Source organism: Pezoporus flaviventris, unplaced genomic scaffold, assembly GCF_033815535.1.
Source record: "Pezoporus flaviventris isolate CSIRO_AGI_PZ_B2104156 unplaced genomic scaffold, CSIRO_AGI_Pfla_v1 ptg000081l, whole genome shotgun sequence".
NCBI lineage: Eukaryota > Metazoa > Chordata > Aves > Psittaciformes > Psittacidae > Pezoporus > Pezoporus flaviventris.
Window position 1 is genome coordinate 3,387,244 of NW_026892629.1, and position 24,699 is coordinate 3,411,942.

The window sequence follows — 24,699 nt, forward strand, 5'->3', positions numbered from 1 at the left end:
TAATGATACTACCCTCAAAAAAAATGAAACAGAAAAAGAATTGTTTTTCAATTAATTTTAAGAGATAGTCTGTGAAGTCAACTTTTATTTCTAAAAAAAGGTGAATTTACTACAACTGTTAATTTACTACAACCGGTTAAAGTGATGAACAACAACTGCTATTTAATACAGGTTTTCAAAACTGCACATGAAACTGTCTTTCCGCTGTTTAAATTCACTTGAATATGACAAGTGAATGCTGTTTATTTGACTTACAGAAATTATATCAACACTGCTTGATGTTCCTACTAGATCTTTTCCAATAGAATTTTCAATATGAACTCTCTCAAGTTTCTCAAGACACTACTACTGCTAAAAACTACAGTTCATATATTATGAATGCATGAAAACGTGGCCAACATAAATATGTAAGAAATGACACTTCTTGATCCAGTGTCTTCTATTTCTGCATAAAAAAAGCCAATAAAATAATACACTGATACTGTAACTAATTAAAAACATAGAGAATCCTAATGACTCACATATCCCCATGAAAACACTGAATTGCATCTTTCTAGTTTCAAAGATAGTCTTCTTATACTGTAAATATTATTTTTCAGTGAAAGCTTGGAAATTATCTCATGTCGTTTTCTGTCAAAAAGATACTCCAAATCCTGAGAGTTAAGGAATTACTTTTCATTTTTAAATATATGTACATATCTGTACATATACAATAACATTTCTAGAAAGGTAAGGAAGAAAAGGATCTCAATTTCCAATACTTTCTCTGTCTTGAAGTATTTTTTCTCTCCTCTCTGATATGCATTTCTTATTTCTTAAATACATTGTGACACTCCCTTCCCCCCTATTTCTAATATAAAGACAGCTGAAGAACATACATCTCCTTCCCCACGGCTTCCAAGAGTCCCATGGACAAATATCACTGTATTGTATTGCCTGGTAAGTTGCATTTTAAACTGACTGACTCAAAACAACCCATACTTTGAAAGGAACCAACAGTTACCCAGGTGCCTTCTTTTCTTTCACATCACATAGTAGGGACTTCTTGCAAGGAGATTTACTTTCTGCTTCTTCCTGCTTAGTTGTTTCTGGCATGGTTTTCCCAGATGATCGATTGTGAGCTGAAGATTTCAAACCTATGTGACCAGGGCTGGGGCATTTTCTATCACTGTTTAAAACAAATTAACAAAATGTTTAAAACTCCAGCAGTTGTTTTTCACCTTATTTTCTCTATGGGTAAAGTATCATTCATGTAATTGACATAAAAGAGTTTCGTTCATTTGTTTTAAGAAATACACAGAAGTTTTTCATCTGCCACCAACAGAAATCACAATACAGAACTTTCTTCTCCATGAAATCAAAGGTAATACATGTAGGCAATTCAACAGGAACAGAATTTGCCTAATGTCATTTCTGATAATAAGCTATCCACTTCAAATATTTGTAACACAACTCGAAAGTATCATTTTCGTCTATACATTCTCTCCCTTCCATGATATAGAAATGTGCAGCCACAACACATGTAGTCTCTTACTTGCGGCAATGAAAAAAATAGCACTTGACATAGTCCCTGCCACGCATAGCACTTCCCACTGTTACTGGCTTCACTGGGATGGAACCTGGGCTACCTGTCAGAGCACAATTAAGTCATTTCAGATTTCTACAACCCTACATTTGTAAGAACAATCAAACCAGGCAGCACTGTGACAGATGAATATTTTGGTTTTTAAAGCATGAAGCTGAACCTGTGTCCAAGAATGTAATTTAAATTACCATCTATTGAAAATATGTGGTCATTACAATAAGAACTGGAAATCTTCAGTATAAACATTCACATTTACATTAACGCAGCACTTTAAAAGAATGGAGAGACTCTCTTCTTTTCCTTTTCTTCTTAAATTCACTATGCATCCCCACAGTCCAAAATAAGCACAGGAGTCAGTGTCCGTAATTTCTGATAGAAAATGTTAATCTGAAAATCATTATCTTGATATCACATGCCTTTGTTTTTTTCCCAGTGTTCTTCCTAAAAGCTTCAGCTACAGAATTTAACACGGTTCTTGCAAAACTAACTCCCAGTAATTTGATTTCCCACTTCCACAATAATGACAAAATTTATAGTGGCTATTCTTCAAAGCGCAACATTAATTTACAGTCATGTCAATAAGTCCACCCCAGCAAGCAAAAGAAATTCAAATAAATAATTTTCTTACGTGAAACCAATTGGCAAACACTCCGTTTTAAATTCCAATCAACCACTTAGTAGTCCAGACAGTTATACTGAGGGTGAAACTGAATACTTGTTAAATCATACACAGTAAAATCAGTGCCAGTCTTTGACACCTTGGTGACCTTTTTGATAAGCACTGAGGAAATAAGCAGGCCTTTCTGAAACCATTTAGCCATTACAGAACCCAAATTACATTAAAGAACACTGAAATAAAGTACTGTGTTAGTCACAGACATCGCTTCAGTGGTAATTACTTGATTACAGGAGAAGTGGATCTTTCACTTGCTTCCACTTTTCTGTTTCTGGGGACAGGACTGGCTGCAGGCATCTCCCCGCTCAACCGATCAGGTAAGAGGCTTTCTTTGTTCAAGTTCATCTCTGAATACGGGCAGCTGACTGCACTAGAAGTTTAAGAAGAGAAATGCCTCCTTATTGTCAGTTCACTCAGTTCAAATGAAATAACATCAGAGACCAGTTTTCTATAAGCAGTTGCAATCAATTAATATAAAGAAGATGAGGGGGGAAGAAAAGCAGTAAGTAGTCATACTTTAAAATGTTAATAAACCTCGACCTGAAAGTTTTTCACCTTTCCTTTCAACAGCAACTTATAAGTCAAACTGTATTAACTTGTATTACAGCATACAATCTGGAAAAGTGATGAATGTTTAGCCTGGTTTTTCATACCTTTAATAGCATTATATACATAAAATACAGGTTGCCTTTGACTATACCCTCCTGTCTCCAAATAAAGTCATATTCCCATGGTTACTTTTGCTGTGAAGGAGGGTATTTCTATTCTGTATGTCCACAAAGCAGCTGTAGCACAAGGGCACAGCATGAGGAATGGTGCACATCCTCTTACTGCAGTGAATGCCCCATCTTTGCAAATGCCATTTTGTGATATTCCATCAAAAGACACTTATTTTCACAGTCTTTCCTATCATCCAGCACTCCCTATTTCACTGCACTCCAGCTAGGGAAAGAGAAAATTTGACACTGTGCATTGATGTAATGACTTGTAAATGTGGTGTACCTCCTAAAGTCAGAAAACCTGCATTTGCACAAAAGGTAGGAAAGGGGAGAACAGAAAAACAAAACACATGGGCTAAACTAGGATCTTTTCTTTAGAAGAATGGAGTGTTCAACTGATCAGTCGGGCTACCTACTCTCAATTCAATGATAATAGCCTAAACTCTGAAAGGGGTATATGTGCCACAACAGTGAATAACAGCATGCTCAAATTTTCAGATCTCTGTTTAAGATACAGGAGAGGCTGTACTAAACATGATGCTCTGTTTAGTACCTGGCTCATGAGGTATGACAGGAGCTATAATGTAACATCATGCTTTCCTACTTACCTGTATTATTACAATGGTAAAACAAAAAAACAATCAAACAAAGAAAAAAACAACAAAAGCATGTCCTAAGATATTGCTTATTTTCTACTTAAGAATGTAACTACTTGCCTTTCCACAAACAGCCATGTTTTATTTGTTTTACTGATTGTTACATGCATAATTTCCAAACAGAACTAATACAAACAAAGTCTACCTAGCCAGCCATATGCCCTGCCATCTCCAATTTACAAAAAACAAATAGAAAACCAACAGCTTTTATAATCATGTTTTATAAAGCACAGCATCTAAAAAAAAAAAAAAAAAGCCTATAAAAATATGTTGCACATTCTCAGTTTCCTTTACTGATGAAGCTTGGGATTCAGAGTATGAATCAACTCCTATCACAAGGTTGAACCAGTACTGGTGGTCTAATTTTGGTCTAACCACCATAAAAATGTTGGTGGAAATTTACATTTCTCTCACTACTAGCATAAAAGGAAAAAAATCCTTAAGGTTACTACAGGCGTTAGTCCCCAGCACCTCCTCTGAGATAAAGGCACTGAAGAACCTTCATACTGAGACAAGGAGGCACAAAAGTACAAAATGAAATCAGTTCTAAGTGATGTTAAGTTTGATGGCTTTGTAATGGAAAATAACTGGGGTGCTTGGAGGTAGTTGACATAGTTTCAGGACCTCTGGACCTCAGTACAAAAGGTGTGAGAAAAGCAGAATAGAATGACAGGACCTGGGGATGGGGAGTATCTGGGACTAGCAGATGCCCAGGGTGGGCACAGATAAACTAACTGATAAGTAAAAGGACAGGATGATTGCTATGCTTGGGGTGTTAATAAACCCATTAAACTGGTGTAAGTAGGGAGTATCCCGGACTAGCAGATGTCCGGGATGAGAGCAGTTAAACTAACTGATAAGTAGGAGGCCAGGATGATTGCTATGTCTGTAATGTTAATTAAGCTTGTTGGGAAAAGTAAACGACCCTTAAAGACCACCGCATTTTGTATGCATGCCGGAAACGTTTTGGAAAATGATGTAATATGCTCGGTGACCATATAAGGATGACCTGTATAGCAATTCGGGGACACACGTTAGGAGCTATCCCCGTGTCTCCCGGCGCCGCAATAAAGAATACCTGCTTGTCAACTTGAAACTCTGCTGGCAAGTTTGTTCCTGGAGTTTTCTCCGAATCAATACCAGGAGTTACATAGCCAAATAAGATATAGCTAAATGGGTAGCCGGACACCAAAGCACTGCACTTTACATTGAGTACTCTTTTGTTAATGAAATTGTTTTACAGACATGGAACAGAATATACAAATAGTAATAAAAAAAAACAAACAAAAACCATCACCTCTGGGCATTACCTTTTACTTCTAATTTCTCTTAAGCAGCATTTGACATTTTATTTATATGCTTCTACTTGCATTTATTTTTCAGCCTACTGGTTTTGTCTTTCATAAGGCTAGACTCTGCCAGATGTCTTAAAAGAACAAAAAGAGCCCATTAACAGATATATGGGAAGAACACAGGAACAGCAGGAAAGAAGGGAAATTGTTTTATGTTTTCAATTCTTACTGCTGCATCTATCAAAATGATGTGTTTTTCCCTTTCAAATGAACTACAAGATGAAAGATACAGGCTTCTATTCAGAAAAAGGTTTTAAGGAGCAAAAGCTAGTGGCAAATTCTTGCTGTGTCAAACTCATAACACTGTGATGAAATACAGTTATCAGAAACTCAGGAATATATTGGTTAATCTCAGTTCTGCCACTGCTATGAGGCAAAACATGTAATCTTCTTTTGGCTTCCTACGCTTACAGGGGTATTTTGAGGCTTAGTGTTTTTAAGCAGTTAGAGGGTTGTCTCAAAGAAACACTAAACACTACCACTGTGCTATTTAATTTCAGTTGCATAGCATTAAACAAGCCATGCACCACAATGAAATCTGACAATGCAATTTTGTCTCCATCAGGTCTTCTATTCACAAACACCACTAACATGTTTTAAATTAAAAAAAAAAAAGCCTCAAAATTTAGTCCTTCATTAGTAGAACTTGCCTGCTTATACAGTTTTTCCTTTAGTGTTTTCTGGAAAAACAGAAACTGAATGACAATTTCAGTCAATAATAGTTATAATATTGCTTTGGAACACTATATTCTGATGAGGTTTTCCTTCTAATTAATCGTTTGAGTTGTTGTATGATCTATTTTTTTTTAAAAGAAAGAACCCTCATGGTTTCCACTGTTGGCTTTGTTTCAACAAAGCACAGCATGAATGAGCCTGTGTATGAGTTACATGGCTTTGGATCGATCAATAAATCCTCCTGAATCTCAATGCCTTCAGCCTTCAGTCCAGTTTAACTTGTCTACTACAAAGAATATAAGATGAATCTTGTTATTCCTACATAACGTAAGTATTTGATTTATACAGGACTGTAAGTTTAAGGACTTATCTCAAGGCTCAGGTTAATTAACACTGAATTAGGATTTTTAGCTCGTCTGTCAACTTAAACCTGCATTTCTGCTTATATTTTGCCTTAGCAAACTATCTGCAAAACAGCAGAAGTTCAGAAGGCAGTTTCCAAAATAATCATATGTCCTTGACTTGGCGGTACCAAGGTCTGCCAGAGGCACAGGGAGAATATCAAGCAGCAGAAACAGCAGCAGGTACTCAATTTGAAACCTCTGTTATACATCGACAAGGCTGTACATCCCCAGCACTGCTCCACAGCTTTGAAACCAGTCCAATACAATGATATCAATTATCATCTGAGCTGCTTCAGTAGGCTTCAGTAAACAAAACATCCACATTAATACCACCTGACCCCCCTGCACAGGAGAGTAATCAGCCACTTCAAAATGGTGAAGGATCAAGACTGCACAGCAATTAGCTGTCTGCAATACACTTTGCATCCTACTGAAATGGCATTAGAGTGTCTGGCAACACACTTCCATAACAGTTTTCTGACGAAAGGGAGCCACTGTTTCCAGAGTTCCACATAGGCTGGGTACAAACTGAGCATTAAAATAAGCTTTTGTTTTTATCAAATCATGATACCATTCGAAGAATTCTCAGGATCCCTTGTCTGGGTTTTTCCAGGCAACAGAGGTTTTATGTAATTATCCCTTTCCAGAACCTAAGCACTGAGGTAGCATACCACGTTTGTGGTCATTTTGCAACTGCTCTTCCATTACTCTCAAAATCTATCTCTAGGTAGGGTTACACACAGACCTTTTTTCACTAAATTTCAAGGCTTGTAGGATAAAATTGGGCTGCTGATGGATAGGCATGGACCTTAGCTTTCTACAGACATCTGGAAATGCTCCTATTTTCTAGTAGTATGCAAAGTTTCCGAAGCACAAGAGTCCAACTGAATTACTCAGCCTCAGGTACACATAACATCAAAAGGGAATACTAGCCAGGGTTCTCTCATAACCTGAAGAAGAACAGTGAGGTGGCGATTTCTTTGATAAAAGAATGTTAACATGAAAGTGTTTTTTTAATACAGATTTGTAGTCTTTATGACTGCTTGGAATATTTTGCAGCCTGTGTGAAGCCATGGACAGGTCTTCTGGTTTAGCTGTACTGGCTGGAAATGTTATCAACCCCAGGTCCGCATTACCATTCAGGTGCAGGTTTTTGCCAAGCACTGACAAGAGACGAGGTTGTATGGCAGTTGCAGGACAATTCACTCAGATTTGCTCAAACTGTCTTCCTTGAAGTGAGGTGAAACTCATACATTGGTTTAACTAATGAATTAGACTTTATCTAGAGCAGCGTATGTTGAAATGACCACATCCACTAGTAGTGGTAAGTGATTAGCAAGAAACCTCAAGCAAAAACGGTCCTGACAACATCTGGGGGATGTATTTTTTTTTTTCCCTGTTGGATTTTTGTCAAGTGATCACTTCAGTTGACTTTATGAAAATATTTTTAACTAGTCTGGAAATAAGCAGTACAAATGTTTTCTTTCACAATTTACAACTTAATCAAAGCATTCTTTTTCAGATGAAAGCTGTTTCATTCAACAGTCTAAAGTTGACTCAAGAGTAGCTTGTAAGAGATTTCATTGTGGGCAAATGACTTTACATAAAAGATAAAATGAAATTTGAGACTGGCATCAAAATCAGACGAGTGATTTCAACAGTCACTGAATGAACAGATGTGACATCCTGCTGAGCTGAGGTTTCTCACATTTTTGCATTGTTCTTTTACAACACATCTGCCACCATGACACATTCAGTTCATCTCAACTTACACATAACACATGTCACATTTCTGGTAAAAATCTTCATTCATGGACAGCTTACCCAAAGAACTAAAGGGCTGTTTACAATTGACCACTTTGCATTACTGCTTGAACTTGAAAATTATCGCATACATTAAACATCAGAGAACATAAAATTCACAATGATAAACATGAGGATAATATGCATAATGCTACCAACCCACATATCAGTCTCAGTTTCAACTGTGCAGCATAAAACTCTAGATCAACTGGAGATAGATACCAAGTCCTTATTAATATAAATTTTTTTGAAAAAGTAAATGCTTTAACCCCTACATAATCACCAAGGCTTTCATCTGTTTCCTAAGTAGCAAGCTCTCAAAATTATTTCAGAACTACTTAACATTTTAAATTATCATCTTTTCTGACACACTGGCTTTTTTTTTTCTTTTTCTTTTTATTAAGTTTCAGCCTTGGACTAAGGATTGATATGCTCACCTGATTCTAAGTAACTGAGATAGTACACAGTAAGGAATTGGAATTTATTGCCTTACAGATCAGGTGTGTTAATAAATTAGATAAGACTTAGTCTACTGGAATATGAAACAAAATGGATTTCAGCTAAGCAGCCAGGAAATATTTTAGGCAAGTCATATTTTCAGTGGACTAAGAAATGAATGCAGTAGGTTACCATATGATAACTGAAGGATGGAAGTGTTCAAGGCCAAGTGGACAAGGCCTTGAGCAACCCGGTCTAACGGAAAGTGTCCCTGCACACGACAGGGGTTAAAACTAGATGATCTTTAAGGTCCCTTTCTACCCTAACCAGTCGATGATTCTGATTCAATGGTAATGTCTTAAGTACTAACTTGACTGTTTAAGGAGTTATCCTACTGATTGAGTGCAATAAACCTCCTCAAAAGGGAAGGTGGAAAAACTGCAAAAAATAAACCAAAGTAAAAAGAACATAGTCAGAAAAAGACAAAAGGAAAAGCATGAGAATAATCTAAAAGACAGCAATGCAGCATACTGTGTCATGACAATCCACCACAGTTCATGATGCAACAAGTTTTGTCGCTGGCGCTAACCTACACACATACCTTCCTGGAGATAAAGCTCATACTAGCATCAGGAGTTCTGCCTCCTAACAGCATAAGGACAATGCCTCTGCTGTAGACAGGAAAAACCTTTCTGCAAAAGATGCCTTTTTTACACTAAACATGCAATGACACTGAGTTTTGCTGGCAGGTACTTTTGTTAGGGATGAGTCAGGACTTCAACCAGTGCTGATACACCATCAAAACCTCATAGCATAATTCAAGTCCACAGGACATAATTCTCTCATCAAGAACATGAAGAGACTGCAGAGCTAATTCTTGGATCATGGCAGTTTAATAATATACTTAAAAACCATGAATAGACAAACTGCTGAAGAGCAATTCCCTAGCCATATATAAAAGCAGAAAGCACTAAGTGATGAGACATTGAAGAACTGTATGACTGTGTAATGCAAAAAAACTGAGAAAACTTCTGGAAGCCCTAATTTGCAAAAAGGTAATAGGATGACATTTCTGATAACTGATTCTCAACTTAACATGAGACTTTAACTGTACATCCCTTACTGAAATTCAGGATTCACCTCACACTGCAAATATTTTAAAAATAATAAAATTCTGACTCAGCAAATGTTTCCCATTTCTCTGACATTGTCTCTCTGTCCCTCACTCCATTCTCCTGTGCTACTGCTCTCTCTGTGTCAACTCTCCTCTAGGAAAACTTAGGATATCCGCATTTCTGTATTATATTTTCAAAGGTTTATAACAAAAGCATCCTTGGAAACACTATGTGCAAACAGTAAATTGTTCAGCTTATCACTTGGGAGCACGTCAAACTGTATTTCCTTTCTAGCATCTTTCCAAGAGAACAAACAAATCCTTACATCTACCAACCAAGCAGAACAAAGACATCCAAGCTATATTAAAATTAGTGGCCTCATATTTTGAAAGAGTCAAGAGTTATTGCTTTATACATATCTGTTAATAACATTTTGCAATCTGAACAGCAAGCCGAGGAATCCTCATCAGAACAAAATAGAGACTAACTACAAATTGCGACAATGATGTTCAACAAATCTGATCTTGGCACACACTGGTGAAATGAAGTTACAGATTGCTAATGTTTATTTCAGCATGCTCCCCATGGCAACTGAAATCACTGTATCTTTAGGTTTACAATATTTCCTATTTTGTTCCAGCTTGTATCTGTTTTCTTGTGAACAAATAAAAAAAAATAAATGTGCAGACATCACTCAGTTGAAAGAATAAAATTACAGTTTCACAGCACATACCTATGATGGCCAATATGTCTTGCCCTTTTAATGTGTCCAACTCCTTTACATCCTGTTATGGGACACCCTCCATGCTCTAAAGCTTCCACCAATTCCAAGGGAGCTGCATGTCGGGGGAAATCACGTGAGAGATTAAAAAAATGTATCTAAAAGTTATACAAATATGCAGGAATACCAGACTATCATAGTAAACATGATGAATAAGTAAGTAAACAATATCTAATTCTAAAGTACTTTTAAAAAGCATTCTGCAAAAGCATGATGGACATTCAAACAACTTAATCCACTGCAGAAAATTTTTTTTTCTGTGTGAGTACATCTCTACAGGAGAGGAGGAACTATATGACTTCAAGTTTCTCTCCTATTAACTACACGCAGCTGCAGCCTGGATGTTTTGCAAGAGCACTGACAAAGTTACCCTACTGTTCCCAAAGACAGGGATCTGTTTGCAGTGGGTACTGACCTCCATTTTTAGTTCAAATTTTCCAGGGAACAAGACATGAAAACAAAAGCTGAAAATACTACTAAAAAGAAAAAGCCATCAGGAGATTTATTAATCTCATTATTACGTATCTGAATTTATGTGTTTATCTGATTTTCATCAACCTGAAATGATGCCTGAAGAAACTTTAAAGCACACAGCTGTCAAAACAGGCTTTGACTTTCCAGCTAACATAGTATATAACCCATAGTTTCATAGCAAGTGAGACACAGACTTCAGTACATGAAACTGAGAACTCCTGCTGCAGATCTGCAAAGATGCACTGTCTCTCTAGTACTGGTTTTACTTGCAAATTCTATGAAATTGTATCTCCCCTTACAGTTACAATACTAAATAAAAAGGTCTATAAATTTTCCTAGATGAAAGATTCTTGCTCGCAGATGGATAATCAGAGAATTAATATGTTAGGACAAAACTAGGACAGTCCAAAAGCATTTTTTAACAAATCTTCCAACTATGCTAATGTTACAACACTGTGACTACACTGAAGTCCAGAGAATTCTATAGGCTTTAAAATGGTGTAGTGCATGAGAGAACAGTGCCTCCTATGCTACCACCTAGAGGAGATGACATGTTTTATGTGATGGGCATCTGTATTTTGTTTCTTTTAATGTCTCCAGGAAAATGAAGACACCTAGGCTAAGAATCTTTTTTCTTTGCTATCTTAGGTAACAGAAATGTCACAACCTTATTCATCTCTTTTGCCATATGATAAGATTTTTATTTATGTGTCCACAGATCCACCTCTCCCACTGGACTTTTCCTTCATTCAGTATGTAAGATGCACATCTCAGATTAAGAAGTAGATAGGCAGCATTCTATCTTCTCCTCATTATTCACTTCGTGCTTTGGCAGTCACATCACTCTATTCAAACTCTGCTTTGAAGGCAGAATGATTAACTTCCTAACATGCAGTCATCACTGTACCACTGGAGTGCTCAGAAAACTCATGAATATACTCTGATCACGCTCTTCATAGGAAATATTTCTGCTTGACATTTTACAGATGCAGAATTGAGGTACTGAGACTTTCAGGTATCATGTTCACACAATCTGTGTGTGCCTTATCCCAGTTATTTTACATTTCATTTTTTCAGAGTACTTGGCATTGCTCAGCATTTCTTATTTTCCAAGTGCAGCTTTTTCTGATCTCGGTCACAGCTGTGAACACTCAGTAGTCTTGCATACCTCAGAGTCACAATATAAGCACTCAGTTAAAAATCATCCGCTACAAGTTTGACTAAGGTGATTTCACCACCATTATCCAGAAACACAGTGGCATAGACAGGTGCATACCACAAAAGTCCCTTCTCCCTGCAACCTTCAGTCTCACTTATAATAGACAGCACACTTCAACAAGTAAAGCAAAATTCCCAGAAAGGGCAAGCTGGTAAGTACAGTATTATTATTGACACCATGGTCCTGTTTAACTTATTTTCAATGTGGGCACCATTAACTCCTCTTTGCTCAGCTGCAGAAAAAGGAATTTAGCTGTTTTTAAGGATTTGTAACAGCATTTAAAAGGAGTGCCTTCTCAGTGAAGTCTGAACTATTCTGAGATAAAAGCACACTAACCTTCAAGAGGCTGTGGACAGAGGATTTTAAGAGTTAATCATCTCTACTGAGTGCCAGAGCAGTCTTATCAGTGGCTTCAAGAGATCTGTATCATTACTTCAGGTTTTGACCCTGGCTCTTATGCATACAGAGAAACACTGTATTTCCATTACAGTAAGGGTCAATAAAGCAATCTACTAAAAAGTGATTGATCACCGATGGTTGATTTTTGCACTAAATGTCACATTTACATTGTTTTGCATATCCTAGCTGCTCCTCTTTCTTGGATGGCACTGGCAGCGAAAAAGATAGCATAGTGCACATGCCTCTTAACATCATTGCATTATAATATGATTTCTCTTACTAAGCGGGGGCTGAAGAGGGTGTCCAGTTTTTGTACACCAGCCTGCAGGATGGATGTCAGGGCTATCTACATCAGTCCAATAATCATATATGCTATCCCAGCCATCAAAATGGACCTAAAATCAAAAGGAGAACAAGATTAGAAAAATTCTCTATAAAATCAGTTTCCCTAAGTAATTTCTAAAAATTACACGTCCATTAGAGAAGTCACTTAAAGAGAACTATCAAAGTTACACAGAAAATACATGTACATTGAATTATGCACCCATGCATGCTCTATGAAAAGGCAAGAGGTGTCATTGACTGTTTACTAAGTCTTGAATCAGCAGTCTCAAAGCCCAGGAATAAAGCAGGACAAGTACAGCTATCCTGTTATTATTTCAGTTAAACGTGAGTTTCTGCCTCTTTTCTCTCTCAAAAACCCTGCAAAATCCAAACATTTTTTCAACTCCTGAACAGGACTTAAGAATAGCAGAACAGTAAACCCTAACACACACTAATGATTTACTACAATCAGACTATAAAGGGTAAGGACTTGAAACTGAAGAGAAAATGAAGTATGTGCCTTCCCATAAAACCACCAATACATGCTTTTTTTTCCAAGTGAAAACTAAATAACACCAAATTTTACTTGACCTTTGAACCAGTAACTAGCTCAGATCTCTCATGTGCACACGTATGGATGAACATACACACAGATACATACGAATAGAGCTTTATCAACATATGCTACAGTCAAATTACCACCCTAGAAGCTACAAATCCTGTAATTTTAATAAATAAAACTGAAGCAGTTTTGGTGTTTGGTTGGGGTTTTTTTGTTGGTTTGTTTGTGGCTTTCTTTTTTTTTTTTTTCATTAACAACTAAAGTTTAGATAGAAAATGTGTAGGTATGAAGATACTAGTTCTGATGGCTCCCTACCACCAGGTAATTCAGATTCAAAATGAAATGTCAGGTGCATTTCCTGCTTGAAATACCAGGTATGCCTAATAAATCTTTACAAATCACGAACAAAAGTATCCTTCATATCCATCTAACTGGACATCCAGAATATTCTAGGCCTTTTAACAGTTAAGGGTTTCTGAGTGTAAACTGGTTTTGTACAATAAAAGAAAAAGAATTCAAATATACAACTTCTGTTAAACAGCCATTTCTTAAAAATACATTATCTGAGATTAATCCAATCTAAAGTCCATAATCAATATAAAATTCAGAATTGCAAAAGTCACTGACAAGGCACTAGAGATCAGGATTATTTTTTTGTATTTCACTTACATCTCTCTCCTACCTGGAAGTTTATAGAGACCGATTCAGTTAACCTAGGCCAAATATTTTATGGGCCTTAATAGAAATATCACAGCAGGCCTTCGACACTTGATGTTAAATCATATAATTTTTTGATAGAATAGACAACTGTCTTATATCAACTATTCCCAAAGCAATTTCCCAATATATTCAACTATGCTCTCTAACTACCTATGTCAGCAAATGTAACTAAAAGGACAATAAAACAATCCCTTCCAAAGGAATTATGCACATATAAATCAGTGAAAAGGATAAGCAAAACCTTATCAGGACACAGCAATGTGACTCATTTCTTCCTGTGCTTAGTTTTACAAGTATGGTATTTTGGTTTTAAAGAGTACCCATCAGTCTCTCAAGCAGGATATTACAGTAAGACAAAGAAACTTACTTTTATTCTATAGTCATCAGTATCTACAATGGTTGCTACTCTGATAAATACTGGATTTCTCTTGTCAACCACTTCAAGTTTCATGTTTTTCTGAAAGCCATGAGAAGGTTTCTAGGCAAGAAGAACAGTATTATGTGAAACAGAAAAAAACCTCAAAAATCTCACACAACTGTAAAGTATATAAAATCCATAGAAAACTTTCTGCCTTCATTTTCTCAACTCTGCCTTTCTCCTTGAACAAATCCAAACATAAAAGCACCATTCAAACCAGTGTTATTGAAGTAGAGAAATAAAGTAACTACTTTGAGATTCCAGGTTCTCCTGGAATGGGCTGGATTCAAGCCATGCAAAGAAGTGGGGATTTTTATTCTGAATCAGTTGGGGTTTTTCCTAAATTCTGTAAAATATTTTTTCTCAGAGATATTGGCCAACAGTTTCAAAGCAGTACTGAATTAATTATTACATACCAGCAGCCTGAAATGTCTATGAAACTGTCTACAGGAAACATACTCATGGTTTTTAATATGTGTTTTCACTTTGTGAATCAAACTTTCCTTTTCAGTCTCCTACTGAAAACATAACTAATACACGGTATGAGAGTAAATACTCAGAACAAACAGGACCAAATACCTCTTTCATAATACTATTTTGGCAAAAAAGTATCTTTGTTAGGAGTACTAAATTTTGTCTTTGCCACCTAGCTATGAAATCTAATAAAAAATTACTGCCATTTTAAAGGAACATATGAACAAGACAGTTATATTTTAGATTTCTAGGAAAATAGTATATCTGTCCCTCTAAGACTTCCTAGAACATTGGTGCTTTTTCCTCAGCAGCAGCTTAACTCTCTTTACTTCCATAATACAATATAAAACACTGTGACTGCCTCAGGGTGACTTCAATAAAACTCCAATACAATCAGCAATTTATTCCCATGAAACCTGATTTCTTACTGTTTAAAACAACTCATTAATATGCTTACCTTAATATTAGTATAGAAAGCAGGAAAGTTATTTTTTCCGGTTGTGAAACCAAAAGACAGAGCACAGCCAACCCCCCTTCAGTCATGCTCTTGTTCCCCTCCATCCTCAAAGCCAGATAGACTTGTCTAAGCTACCTTTTGGGATCTATACCATCTGCAGATGCTCTCTGCTCATATGCTTTCTGGAACAGTGCTGAGCCAGGCCAGCAAGCGTTCTCCTGGTTTAATGCTGTCAATGGCTGCATGCCTGTGGTATGTCCTGTTCAGCTCCCCAAAGCAGACACAGCCAGATGGATCTTGCTACCTGAAGGACCCTGTGGGTCACTAGTGGGGCATTCCCACTGCTGAACGCTGCAGGGTGGCTGGTCTCTCCCTGAACCCAGGGAGGGAGAAATTAAAACATGGATGCTCAAAGAGGAAAAGGAAACATTTGCTTTTAGCTTGATGTAGTCAAGGTCACAGCCCTTCACTGCTTTGCTTCTCAGATATAACCAAATACCTTCCTAATCCTTGCTCTGAGTATTCTTGCTGAGAATGCAAGATTGAGACATGTTATTAGCCAGATGCATTTTGAGGTGATAAACTGCAGGTCAGTAATAAACTCTAGTGATCTGCTGATCCCAGGAACTGCTATAAGGACTACATTTATTCTGCTTTTGTTAATACAGCTCTTAGCAAAGCATTATCCAGAATTAGCGACATTAATCTGTAAAGATGAGAAGGCAAACCAGCTTGAGTGAGCTGCGAGACAAGGGGCTGGCTCTTAACGGCAATTCTTTCTGCATTACTGACCAGTGCACTTTGCTCCCTGAAATCCTAGGAGCTCAAGAAAGATGAGTGTCACTGGAAGAAACTAGGAAGTACAAAGCTAAAAGAAAAGAATGTTGCCCACAGACACCATAGTTAAAATGGGGAGGTGCCTATGGATGCTGCCCATGTGCCCTAGTCACAAGCTCACAGATGAAAAAGTCCACTGAAGGGTATTAAATTCAAAAGCTCTCCTGGCTACAGCCAGAGACAGTGGACTAGACGGACAACTGGACTGATCTCCAACAATCAGTTTTACATTCTCTCTGCATTCATGGCATCATTTAAGATGTATGGATAGAAACACATATGTTCAAAGTATGTTATGATGAATCCATAGCTATCTCATTATTTCTAATAACTAGGCAGTAATTTCCCCATAGCAAATTATATTCATTAGTAATATTTTGTAGCATTTAATCCCATTTATAATGATTAAAATGAAGTGATAGTGATTTATAACAATTATTTGATTTCCAACAGTGAACAGCAAACTTGCATTAAAACAAACCAGCTATTATGCAACTGATTAACTGGTTACATTTGGAAACACAGGAACACCATATATATATTCTTTTACTTTTTTTTTTATTTTAAACTAATTAATTATAAGCACTTAGGAACATGAAAAATATAGGTATTTTCTCACCACTTTAAAAGCCCTTGCAGGTGCAGGTAATGAACTGGTTTCTTCCAAATACTTCTCCCAAGAGAAATGCTTAGCATGTGGATAATCTGGCACAAAAGAAATATGAACAGAATTAAACACAGCAGTGCAAAAAGCAAAATTGATGGCTAATTTACAGAATGCAAACACTTTCATAATACTGTTCTGATTTATGCTTCGCATTTATAAAATAATTACAAGAAAGGGTATTCTAAATTGTCTCTGACACATTCACCATGTAGGTTAAAAACCCCAACAATCTTCTCATCCACAACATTGAGTAGCTAGCGGAAAAAAGTCACAATTGCTTTGGATATGAGAATATAAATAATGTGGACTGGAAAAATCTGTCCACTTAATTCATGAAATTTATTCAAGTATTATCAGCCTAATCCTGTCTTTTGTTAACAATGATTTATTGGTAACACAATCTAATGAGTAATAACTTTTTACCACAGTGGAACACACCTGACTATTTGTTACTCTTTTAGTGAATTTAAGTAAATTGAAAAAAAAAAAAAAATAGCCTGGTCATTTACTGTAACAATTTACTGACATCATCAAATAAGATGTTGCCATTTTCCAAACACTTTACGCAAGAAACACAAAGACAGCTTTGCTCTTAAAGACAAGGCAGTGAGTGTCCTTCGCTTTTACTCTGCACTGGAAGCTTATCTTCCAAATTTAAATATCATGACTTATAATCCAGGGGACAACTAAACCAATTCTGACTTAGTATAGAAGGGATTTCACTGAATAATAGGCTGTAATTAACCTCCTGACAGATTGCTTACGACTTTTCAAGATCGCTGGCTATGAGAATTTCTGTCAAAGTTGGTTTTAATCAATTAAAATCTTCCAAGTTCTCAGACTACAAGTGGTAGTTTCTGCAATAGGACATTTAGATCATCCAGCTACACACAACAGCCCTGAAAAACAGCGCTAGCCTTGTAGTTCATACTAATGAATACACTGTCATTCTTCTGTATCGTCTTTCTCATTGTGTCTTCCTTCCAAAGAGCCCTTACAAGTTTGATTCCTTGATCACCTAAGACAATCTTATCATCATATGCATGTTATCTTGCATATTTAGTTCCCATGAAGATGTTTTTCTTATATAACAATCTCATACACAAGAAATTTGTTCTATCAGCATTTTCACAATGTGAGTCTTAAATAAGTGAATACATTCAGCTAAAAATACAACCTTGTTCAGATTCCAAGGGTTATCTTTAATGGATAGATGTCTCTACTAAAGCAGGACACATGTGCGTACTTATAACTTAATACCTATTGTAATTCTAATTTCAATACATAGTGTCCTGTAAAAAAAATTTAAACTCCCCAAATACCAATTACAGAAAGAAAAATTCAGGAGAGGTACAAAAAGCTTATTGTAAATTTTAATGCTGCTAGCTGACTATAACCTCCTTAAATCTTTCAGATGTATAGTAAGATACAAACCTGGCGGGGTGATGAGAGTTCTTTTATGCTCTTTACACCATCCAACAGGATGAATATGTGGGCTAGCTGCCTCACACCTGGAGAAAGGGAGAAAAAAGGGGATTGATAATGCAGTTCTTCAGATATCCTGTTATGCTTAGAAATCAAGACATACCAAAAAAGACTTAACAAAACCCAATTAACCTATTACACTTTCAACTTACACTTAAACTGCAAAAATAACCTGAAGAACACATTTAATACAGACTTGTTAACACTTAAGCAAGCATAAGGGGTTATTTTACTGGAAGATCAAAAAGCCAACTCCTTACTGGAAGATAAAAAGATCAACTCCTTTAATTCAGTGGTAGATCTTCACTGAGAAGCTATAACATTGGACATGAAAAAATCACATGTAGAGATTCATGGCAGAAGCCTGTTGGCTTGTTGCAAGAAGAGTAATTCCATAAAAAAAAAAAAAACACATAAAAAAATAGGGTTTTGCAATGGCAGGACTGAAACTTTAAACCAAAAGCTTAGAGACCTTGATTCATGCTCCAAGTTGCACCTGGGACAGATTAGAAAATCATGCATAACTGCAATGCACTGCCAGTAAACGAGTAAAAATGCAAAAGCTTATTTTGAGTGCCTTGAATGAAGCTGTAAACATATTATAAGCCAGCAGCACATACGCAAAGTAGATCCGAGATACACTGTCACAAAAAAAAACAACAACAAAAAAAGGCATTTGAGTCCCCAGACTGCCTGAAAAAATATGGAACTGATCAGTGATCCAAGACAGCAAAGTGCTCTAAAAGAACTGGTCAAATTCTCCTACTCAAGGGACCAACAATTTCCCGTAATTTCTGTCATCAAATTTTGCATGACTGCTGTTGTCTGTGGCATGCCACAAGAACCACAGAGGACTAACAGAGGCAGGGTGAGCTATACTTGACATGTGCTGGCATCTGTCTGAAGCAAGGAGAGATTGCTCTCACTTCTCTTATGGGTTCTGTTACATTGTGCTTAAATGAAACCAGCAGCAAGCACTGGCTATCAAGTTCCGTTAGCAATACAAAACAAAAAGACATACACTGCAAAAATATAATTGATATAAAAGCAGATGAGAGAAAAACTGTTTAAACATTCAGTATTATGAAATTATTATAAATAGAACTGTATAATTTTATTATACTGTATTATTTCATAGCATAATAAATTATGTGCAATATAATACATATTGTATAGAATATGTAATGCATCTACTATAAATATTATATTATTACTCAAGATTATTAGGGAAGGCAAAAAGTAAGACCGATCTACTGGAAAAGTAAAAAGCCATCACTCTGCTGTGAAACATGCACCATCTCTGCGCCTGCATTGATACTTAATGATTGTTTCTGAGTAGTCTGAACAACTAACAGTGTTTTTAAAGAAGCAGATAGTACTTATGTAGTTAGAGTGACTAAGGAACATCACACTGACGCAAAAAGCTAGCATTAGTCTACACAGCATTGCACTACACTGCAAACACATCGTTTACTTCTATTTAGCTAGAAACTTGCATCTCACCATGAAAATCCCCATGTACATCTGTCCTTATGGACTTCATTTCTCTTGGAGTCTGTCCCACCGTATTTCTTCTTTAGTTAGTTAAATTCAGTATTACAGTGCATTATCTCTCTCTTACACTACTTCCTAAGCCTAAGGGTGCTTCAGTAGCTGACATTAAATATTCTCAGCTATGTGCCCTCTCTCTTCCAGAGAATCCCATGAGCATTTCCGTCTCTCCAGGGGCCATGAGCCCAGTGCCACACTCACTCCAACGACCCACCAAGGCCAACAAACTGCTGTCTGAGTAAGCTGATGTAGCTAAGATCTTCATTCCCCAGGGATGATCAAGAAACCAAGCTTAAATAGCCAAGCAGCAGTTTAAATAGAAAGTCTCTCCCTCCTGCTGAATGCTGTTTTCCAAACACTTCTCAAATATATAATGAGAAAAGAAGAAAAAGCAGAGAGCATCAGAGCATCCATGCATAAAGATGCTTACTTCATATACAATAATCATTGCATAAAATACTGAAACCCTCATTCTGATCCAGTTTCTATTTAATCCCTTTCTGAAGTTAATGTGTCAGCCATTAGGCTGTAGAGTAATATGCATTCCCTTCCTTTCTCCTCAACAAGGCAAAATACTTGAACAGAGGGTCTGCTCTCTCTGATTGTTGTAACATAATCATTATCAGTATCTACCTAGAAAGTATTAGCATGATGGAAGTTCATATTAATTAAGTTCTTTTAATTAGCAGTGGTACTGTATATTTTTTAAAAAATACCATGTTGATAATCTGTAATACCTAAGAAGGTGCAATGAATTGTGCATTACAGAAAAGGAAGTCAAAAGCAAAACAGCAGGCGCACTAACATCTTAAGTCTGCAGATCTTGAACAGAAACATGTTTTAAGGACTGTAAAGGGAAACACAACACAAAAGACTAGACTGAATCCTGGGCTACTCCCACATTGCAGTTTTGAACCTCTGGTGCATAAAAGAAAACCAAAGGAAAACATCATATCTGGACTATAAACAATAACACCAATAATTTCTAAAAAATCTGAAAAGCAATTTTACATAATGTCTAACATTCACCATGGAGTATGGGTATACCTCAATAACAGAAATGCAGGATGGGTGTCTCAGAAGCATTGACTCACACACAACAAGCACTCCTCTAGCCTTTTACCTGAAAAGAGTCAAGCACTAATGATGAAAAATATTGGCCAACCTACTATAATTATCTTGCAGCTTTATGTATGGAAGAGCTCTGCTAGTATTTCTTTCTAATGATGCTGAACAGATCAACTTCTAGCAGATAAAACCTACCTTTGACAGACTCTGTAATGGCTCAGACAGCAGCCAAGGATTCAACTCACTTCAAGAAAATGAACTTTTTGTCCTACTACAGTATATAAAGCTATAGAGTATGTAACTAGTATTTATAGTATCACAGCAATTACTCTCAAAATCACTGAAGTTGCCACTAATAAAAGCAAGCGAGAGGACTTCTGTGATAATTTTGCACGGTTAAAATTCAGCATCTGACTCCTAGAAATGCTTTGGCCCAAACAAATTAAAGAAAAGGTGAGTGCTTCACGCTCCCTTTGTCCTCCTCCTTTCACTTAACAGTAACTCTGAAGAGAAGCTAACAAGCCAAGAGGGGCAGCATTTCTCTGTCCTATCCCGCTCAAGCTGGAGTTTTACATGGAAGAATTTTACATGGATAAGGTATCCTCTTACTTCCTGAAATGTTTTGGAGTAAAGTCCACCAATTATTTCAAAAGTCTCATGAGTTAAATTTGCAAACAAGACAGGACAAACCTTCTAAATGCATTTCTTCTGTTTTGCTTTTTCAAGCATAGTTTGAACATACATTTTTATAAAATTCGGAAAAGTAAATGCCACTGCACACACTTCTTGCCTTGAAGATTCAAGAAGCAAGTGACCAATGTATGCTGCAATGAAAGATGCACTCCTGGACGATGCTCTGACATTACAGCAATGGCAGTGAACATGGAACATGCAGTAACAAGTGCTACACATCACAGTACTGCAAAATAGCACTATAAAACATCCACAACATTCTGATTTGCTTTAAAAGAAAAACCCAGCCATTACAGCCTGTAAGAAACTCCTGTAACCATGGTGGCTTCAGGAAAAAAAAACCAACATCCCTGTTCCAGCAAAACAAGGTCATACAGTCCATCTTTACCTACTGATTTCACACAGCCTTTTAGCTTCTAACAGTCCATTTAGCAATAAAAAGTAGAGATCGGTAGAAGTCATACACAGTTGAAAACAAAACTCTTATGTTTTAATGTGTGTTATTTCATGGATATATTATCTAGTTTGGAAGAACAATGGCCTACCGCAAGACATGTCAGCTGGAATGCTAAAGACCACTCTGACTTTTCACAATCAATTTGACACATCCCACAGCTTTTTTATCTCCTTTCTTCCAAAACAGAAGGCAGATCACCTGACTCACACGCTTCATAAAACACAATGATCCATGAATTATGAGGATGCATGCTAGACCAAAAAAGATTACCACCACCAGCTGGAGCTGAAGAATTTTGTACCTCCAAACCAATCTACCCCTGGGCCTCAACAGAGCACCACCACCTTCTACCACACAGTGGAGACACACACATGCTCAACTAATCAACCAAGATTGTAATGTTCACAAAATTCATGCTGCTTGCTATCCACTCTTTTTGTAATGTCAGAACATCCAGAGAGAAAAACACATCTATTACCTATACTGGAAACTGAAAGCTAACTCAGGAAGCTGAAGTGGAGCCAAAAGCAGAAGAGTGTGCCAGCTGAACCCTTAAAAGAGCCACTCAGAGGGACAGAACAAGCCGCAGCTCCACTGAGTTACAGGCAGTTTAACTACATCTTAGAGAAGATATCAATGCAGGGAAGAGCTGCATGACATAAAAGCCCAGGAAGAAGTTCTGCAATAAGGAAAGCTGAGGGCAGCTGACAGCATGACCCCCCGGTACACGCACAACTCTGTATGAAAGGAACATATATGCAGTCCAACAACCCTTAAGTTATGGCACAAGAGCACGTCCCAGTGGAAGACTTAGGTATGGAAGACAACTTAGCATTTTTTTATTGATTGCTTTCATCTGTCAATTTCTCCCCAAAATCTGTTTCATATATACAGTTCATTACATTCAGATCAAGAGAGATGGATAGTAATGCTCATTGCTAAAAAATGAATATTCAATTCTAGAAAAATATTTCCCCAAACAGGTCTCCACCTGAAGATCTGGACAGAAGTTTTATTTAGCAATCATCATTTTCTTTAAAATAAGCGGTATGTGTTATACTCATTTTCAGTTTTGACATAACATCTGATTTTCCCTTTTGGGGAAACAAACCTTCTGGTATTTTGCTTTTTACTTTATTAAATGCAGATATAACCTGCAATGAAAACGTTATCTATTAAAACCTGTTCATACACACATGTATTTTACCCATAAATAACAGTATGCCCTCAAGAATGCTTATACAACTTCTTGATTGTGACATGTCAGTCATCTAACTGTATAAAGATTGAGTGCGCCCTCAGCAAGTTTGCCAATGACAGCAAGCTGTGTGGTTCGGTTGATATCCTGGAGGGAAGGAATGCCATCCAGAGGGACCTTGACACACTTGTGAGGTGGGCTGATGCCAACCTCATGAAGTTTAACCATGCCAAGTGCAAGGTCCTACACCTGAGTCAGAGCAATCCCAGGCACAGCTACAGGCTGGGTGGAGAAGAGATTCAGAGCAGCCCTGCAGAGAAGGACTTGGGGGTGCTGGTCGAAGAGAAAATGAACATGAGCCGGCTTCAGTGTGTGCTTGCAGCCCAGAAAGCCAACCGTATCCTGGGCTGCATCAAAAGGAGAGTGACCTTTTGATGCAGGTCGAAGGAGGTGATCCTGCCCCTCTACTCTGCTCTTGTGAGACCTCACCTGGAGTATTGTGTGCAGTTCTGGTGTCCTCAACATAAAAACGACATGGAACTGTTGGAACAAGTCCAGAGAAGGGCCACGAGGATGATCAGGGGACTGGAGCACCTCCTGTATGAAGACAGGCTGAGGAAGTTGGGGCTGTTCAGCCTGGAGAAGAGAAGGCTGCGTGGAGACCTCATAGCAGCCTTCCAGTATCTGAAGGGGGCCTATAGGGACGTTAGGGAGGGACTCTTCATTAGGGACTGTAGTGACAGGACAAGGGGTAATGGGTTAAAACTTAAACAGGGGAAGTTTAGATTGGATATAAGGAAGAAATTCTTTCCTGTTAGGGTGGTGAGGCACTCTAATGGGTTGCTCAGGGAGGCTGTGAATGCTCCATCCCTGTCGGTGTTTAAGGCCAGGTTGGATGAAGCCTTGGGTGAGATGGTTTAGTGTGAGGTGTCCCTGCCCATGGCAGGGGGGTTGTAACTAGATGATCTTAAGGTCCTTTCCAACCCTAACTATTCTATGATTCTGATTCTATGATAAAACGAGTAAAACATAGAAACCATTCTGCAGCCCCATCTAGTGCATAACTGAGAATACTTCATCATTGACAAGTATAAAACTGGTATTATTTTAGGTCAGAACTTCCCAAAACATGGCCCATGAGATTATTCATCTAGAGGTGATACAGTAAGCCACATTAACATATTTTCCATTTAAAGTCTAATAAGACAGGAACATGGTGATTTGCATGAAATTTTAGAGCTTTAAGATCAGATAATAGTCCATTATCCATTTAAACAGTTAAAAGCATGCACTATGTCTCATGGATCTTCAAGACTGTTTTACCTTCTTTTTAACGAAATATAAGCACTCGAAAACCATTGTTCCTCTTAAATGAGAGAGTGGAACAAAGCTGACTACCTCAAAAAAGAAACAAGCTGAGCACGACTTTTTAGGACTTGGCTGCTAGCAAAGTAGCAAACGCTGGTGGAGAGTATAACTGGCCTCTTAGTCC

At 37.3% G+C, this 24,699-nt stretch overlaps 1 protein-coding gene across 9 annotated transcripts in view; it reads right to left on the bottom strand.

Moving 5' to 3' along the window:
• Window positions 1–24,699, bottom strand: part of L3MBTL3 (L3MBTL histone methyl-lysine binding protein 3) — an 81,046-nt gene that overhangs the window by 11,982 nt on the left and 44,365 nt on the right. For 7 of the 9 annotated variants that reach the window (XM_061475000.1, XM_061474999.1, XM_061475003.1 and 4 more), the window contains exons 12-18: window positions 18,190–18,266; window positions 16,708–16,793; window positions 14,270–14,380; window positions 12,577–12,691; window positions 10,157–10,259; window positions 2,485–2,631; window positions 1,004–1,168 (exon numbers count right to left, since the gene is read on the bottom strand). In XM_061475000.1, coding sequence (XP_061330984.1) covers window positions 1,004–1,168; window positions 2,485–2,631; window positions 10,157–10,259; window positions 12,577–12,691; window positions 14,270–14,380; window positions 16,708–16,793; window positions 18,190–18,266 — 804 coding nt within the window. The remainder of the gene's footprint in view (window positions 1–1,003; window positions 1,169–2,484; window positions 2,632–10,156; window positions 10,260–12,576; window positions 12,692–14,269; window positions 14,381–16,707; window positions 16,794–18,189; window positions 18,267–24,699) is intronic. The other 2 variants (XM_061474995.1, XM_061474996.1) reach the window with 2 other exon arrangements.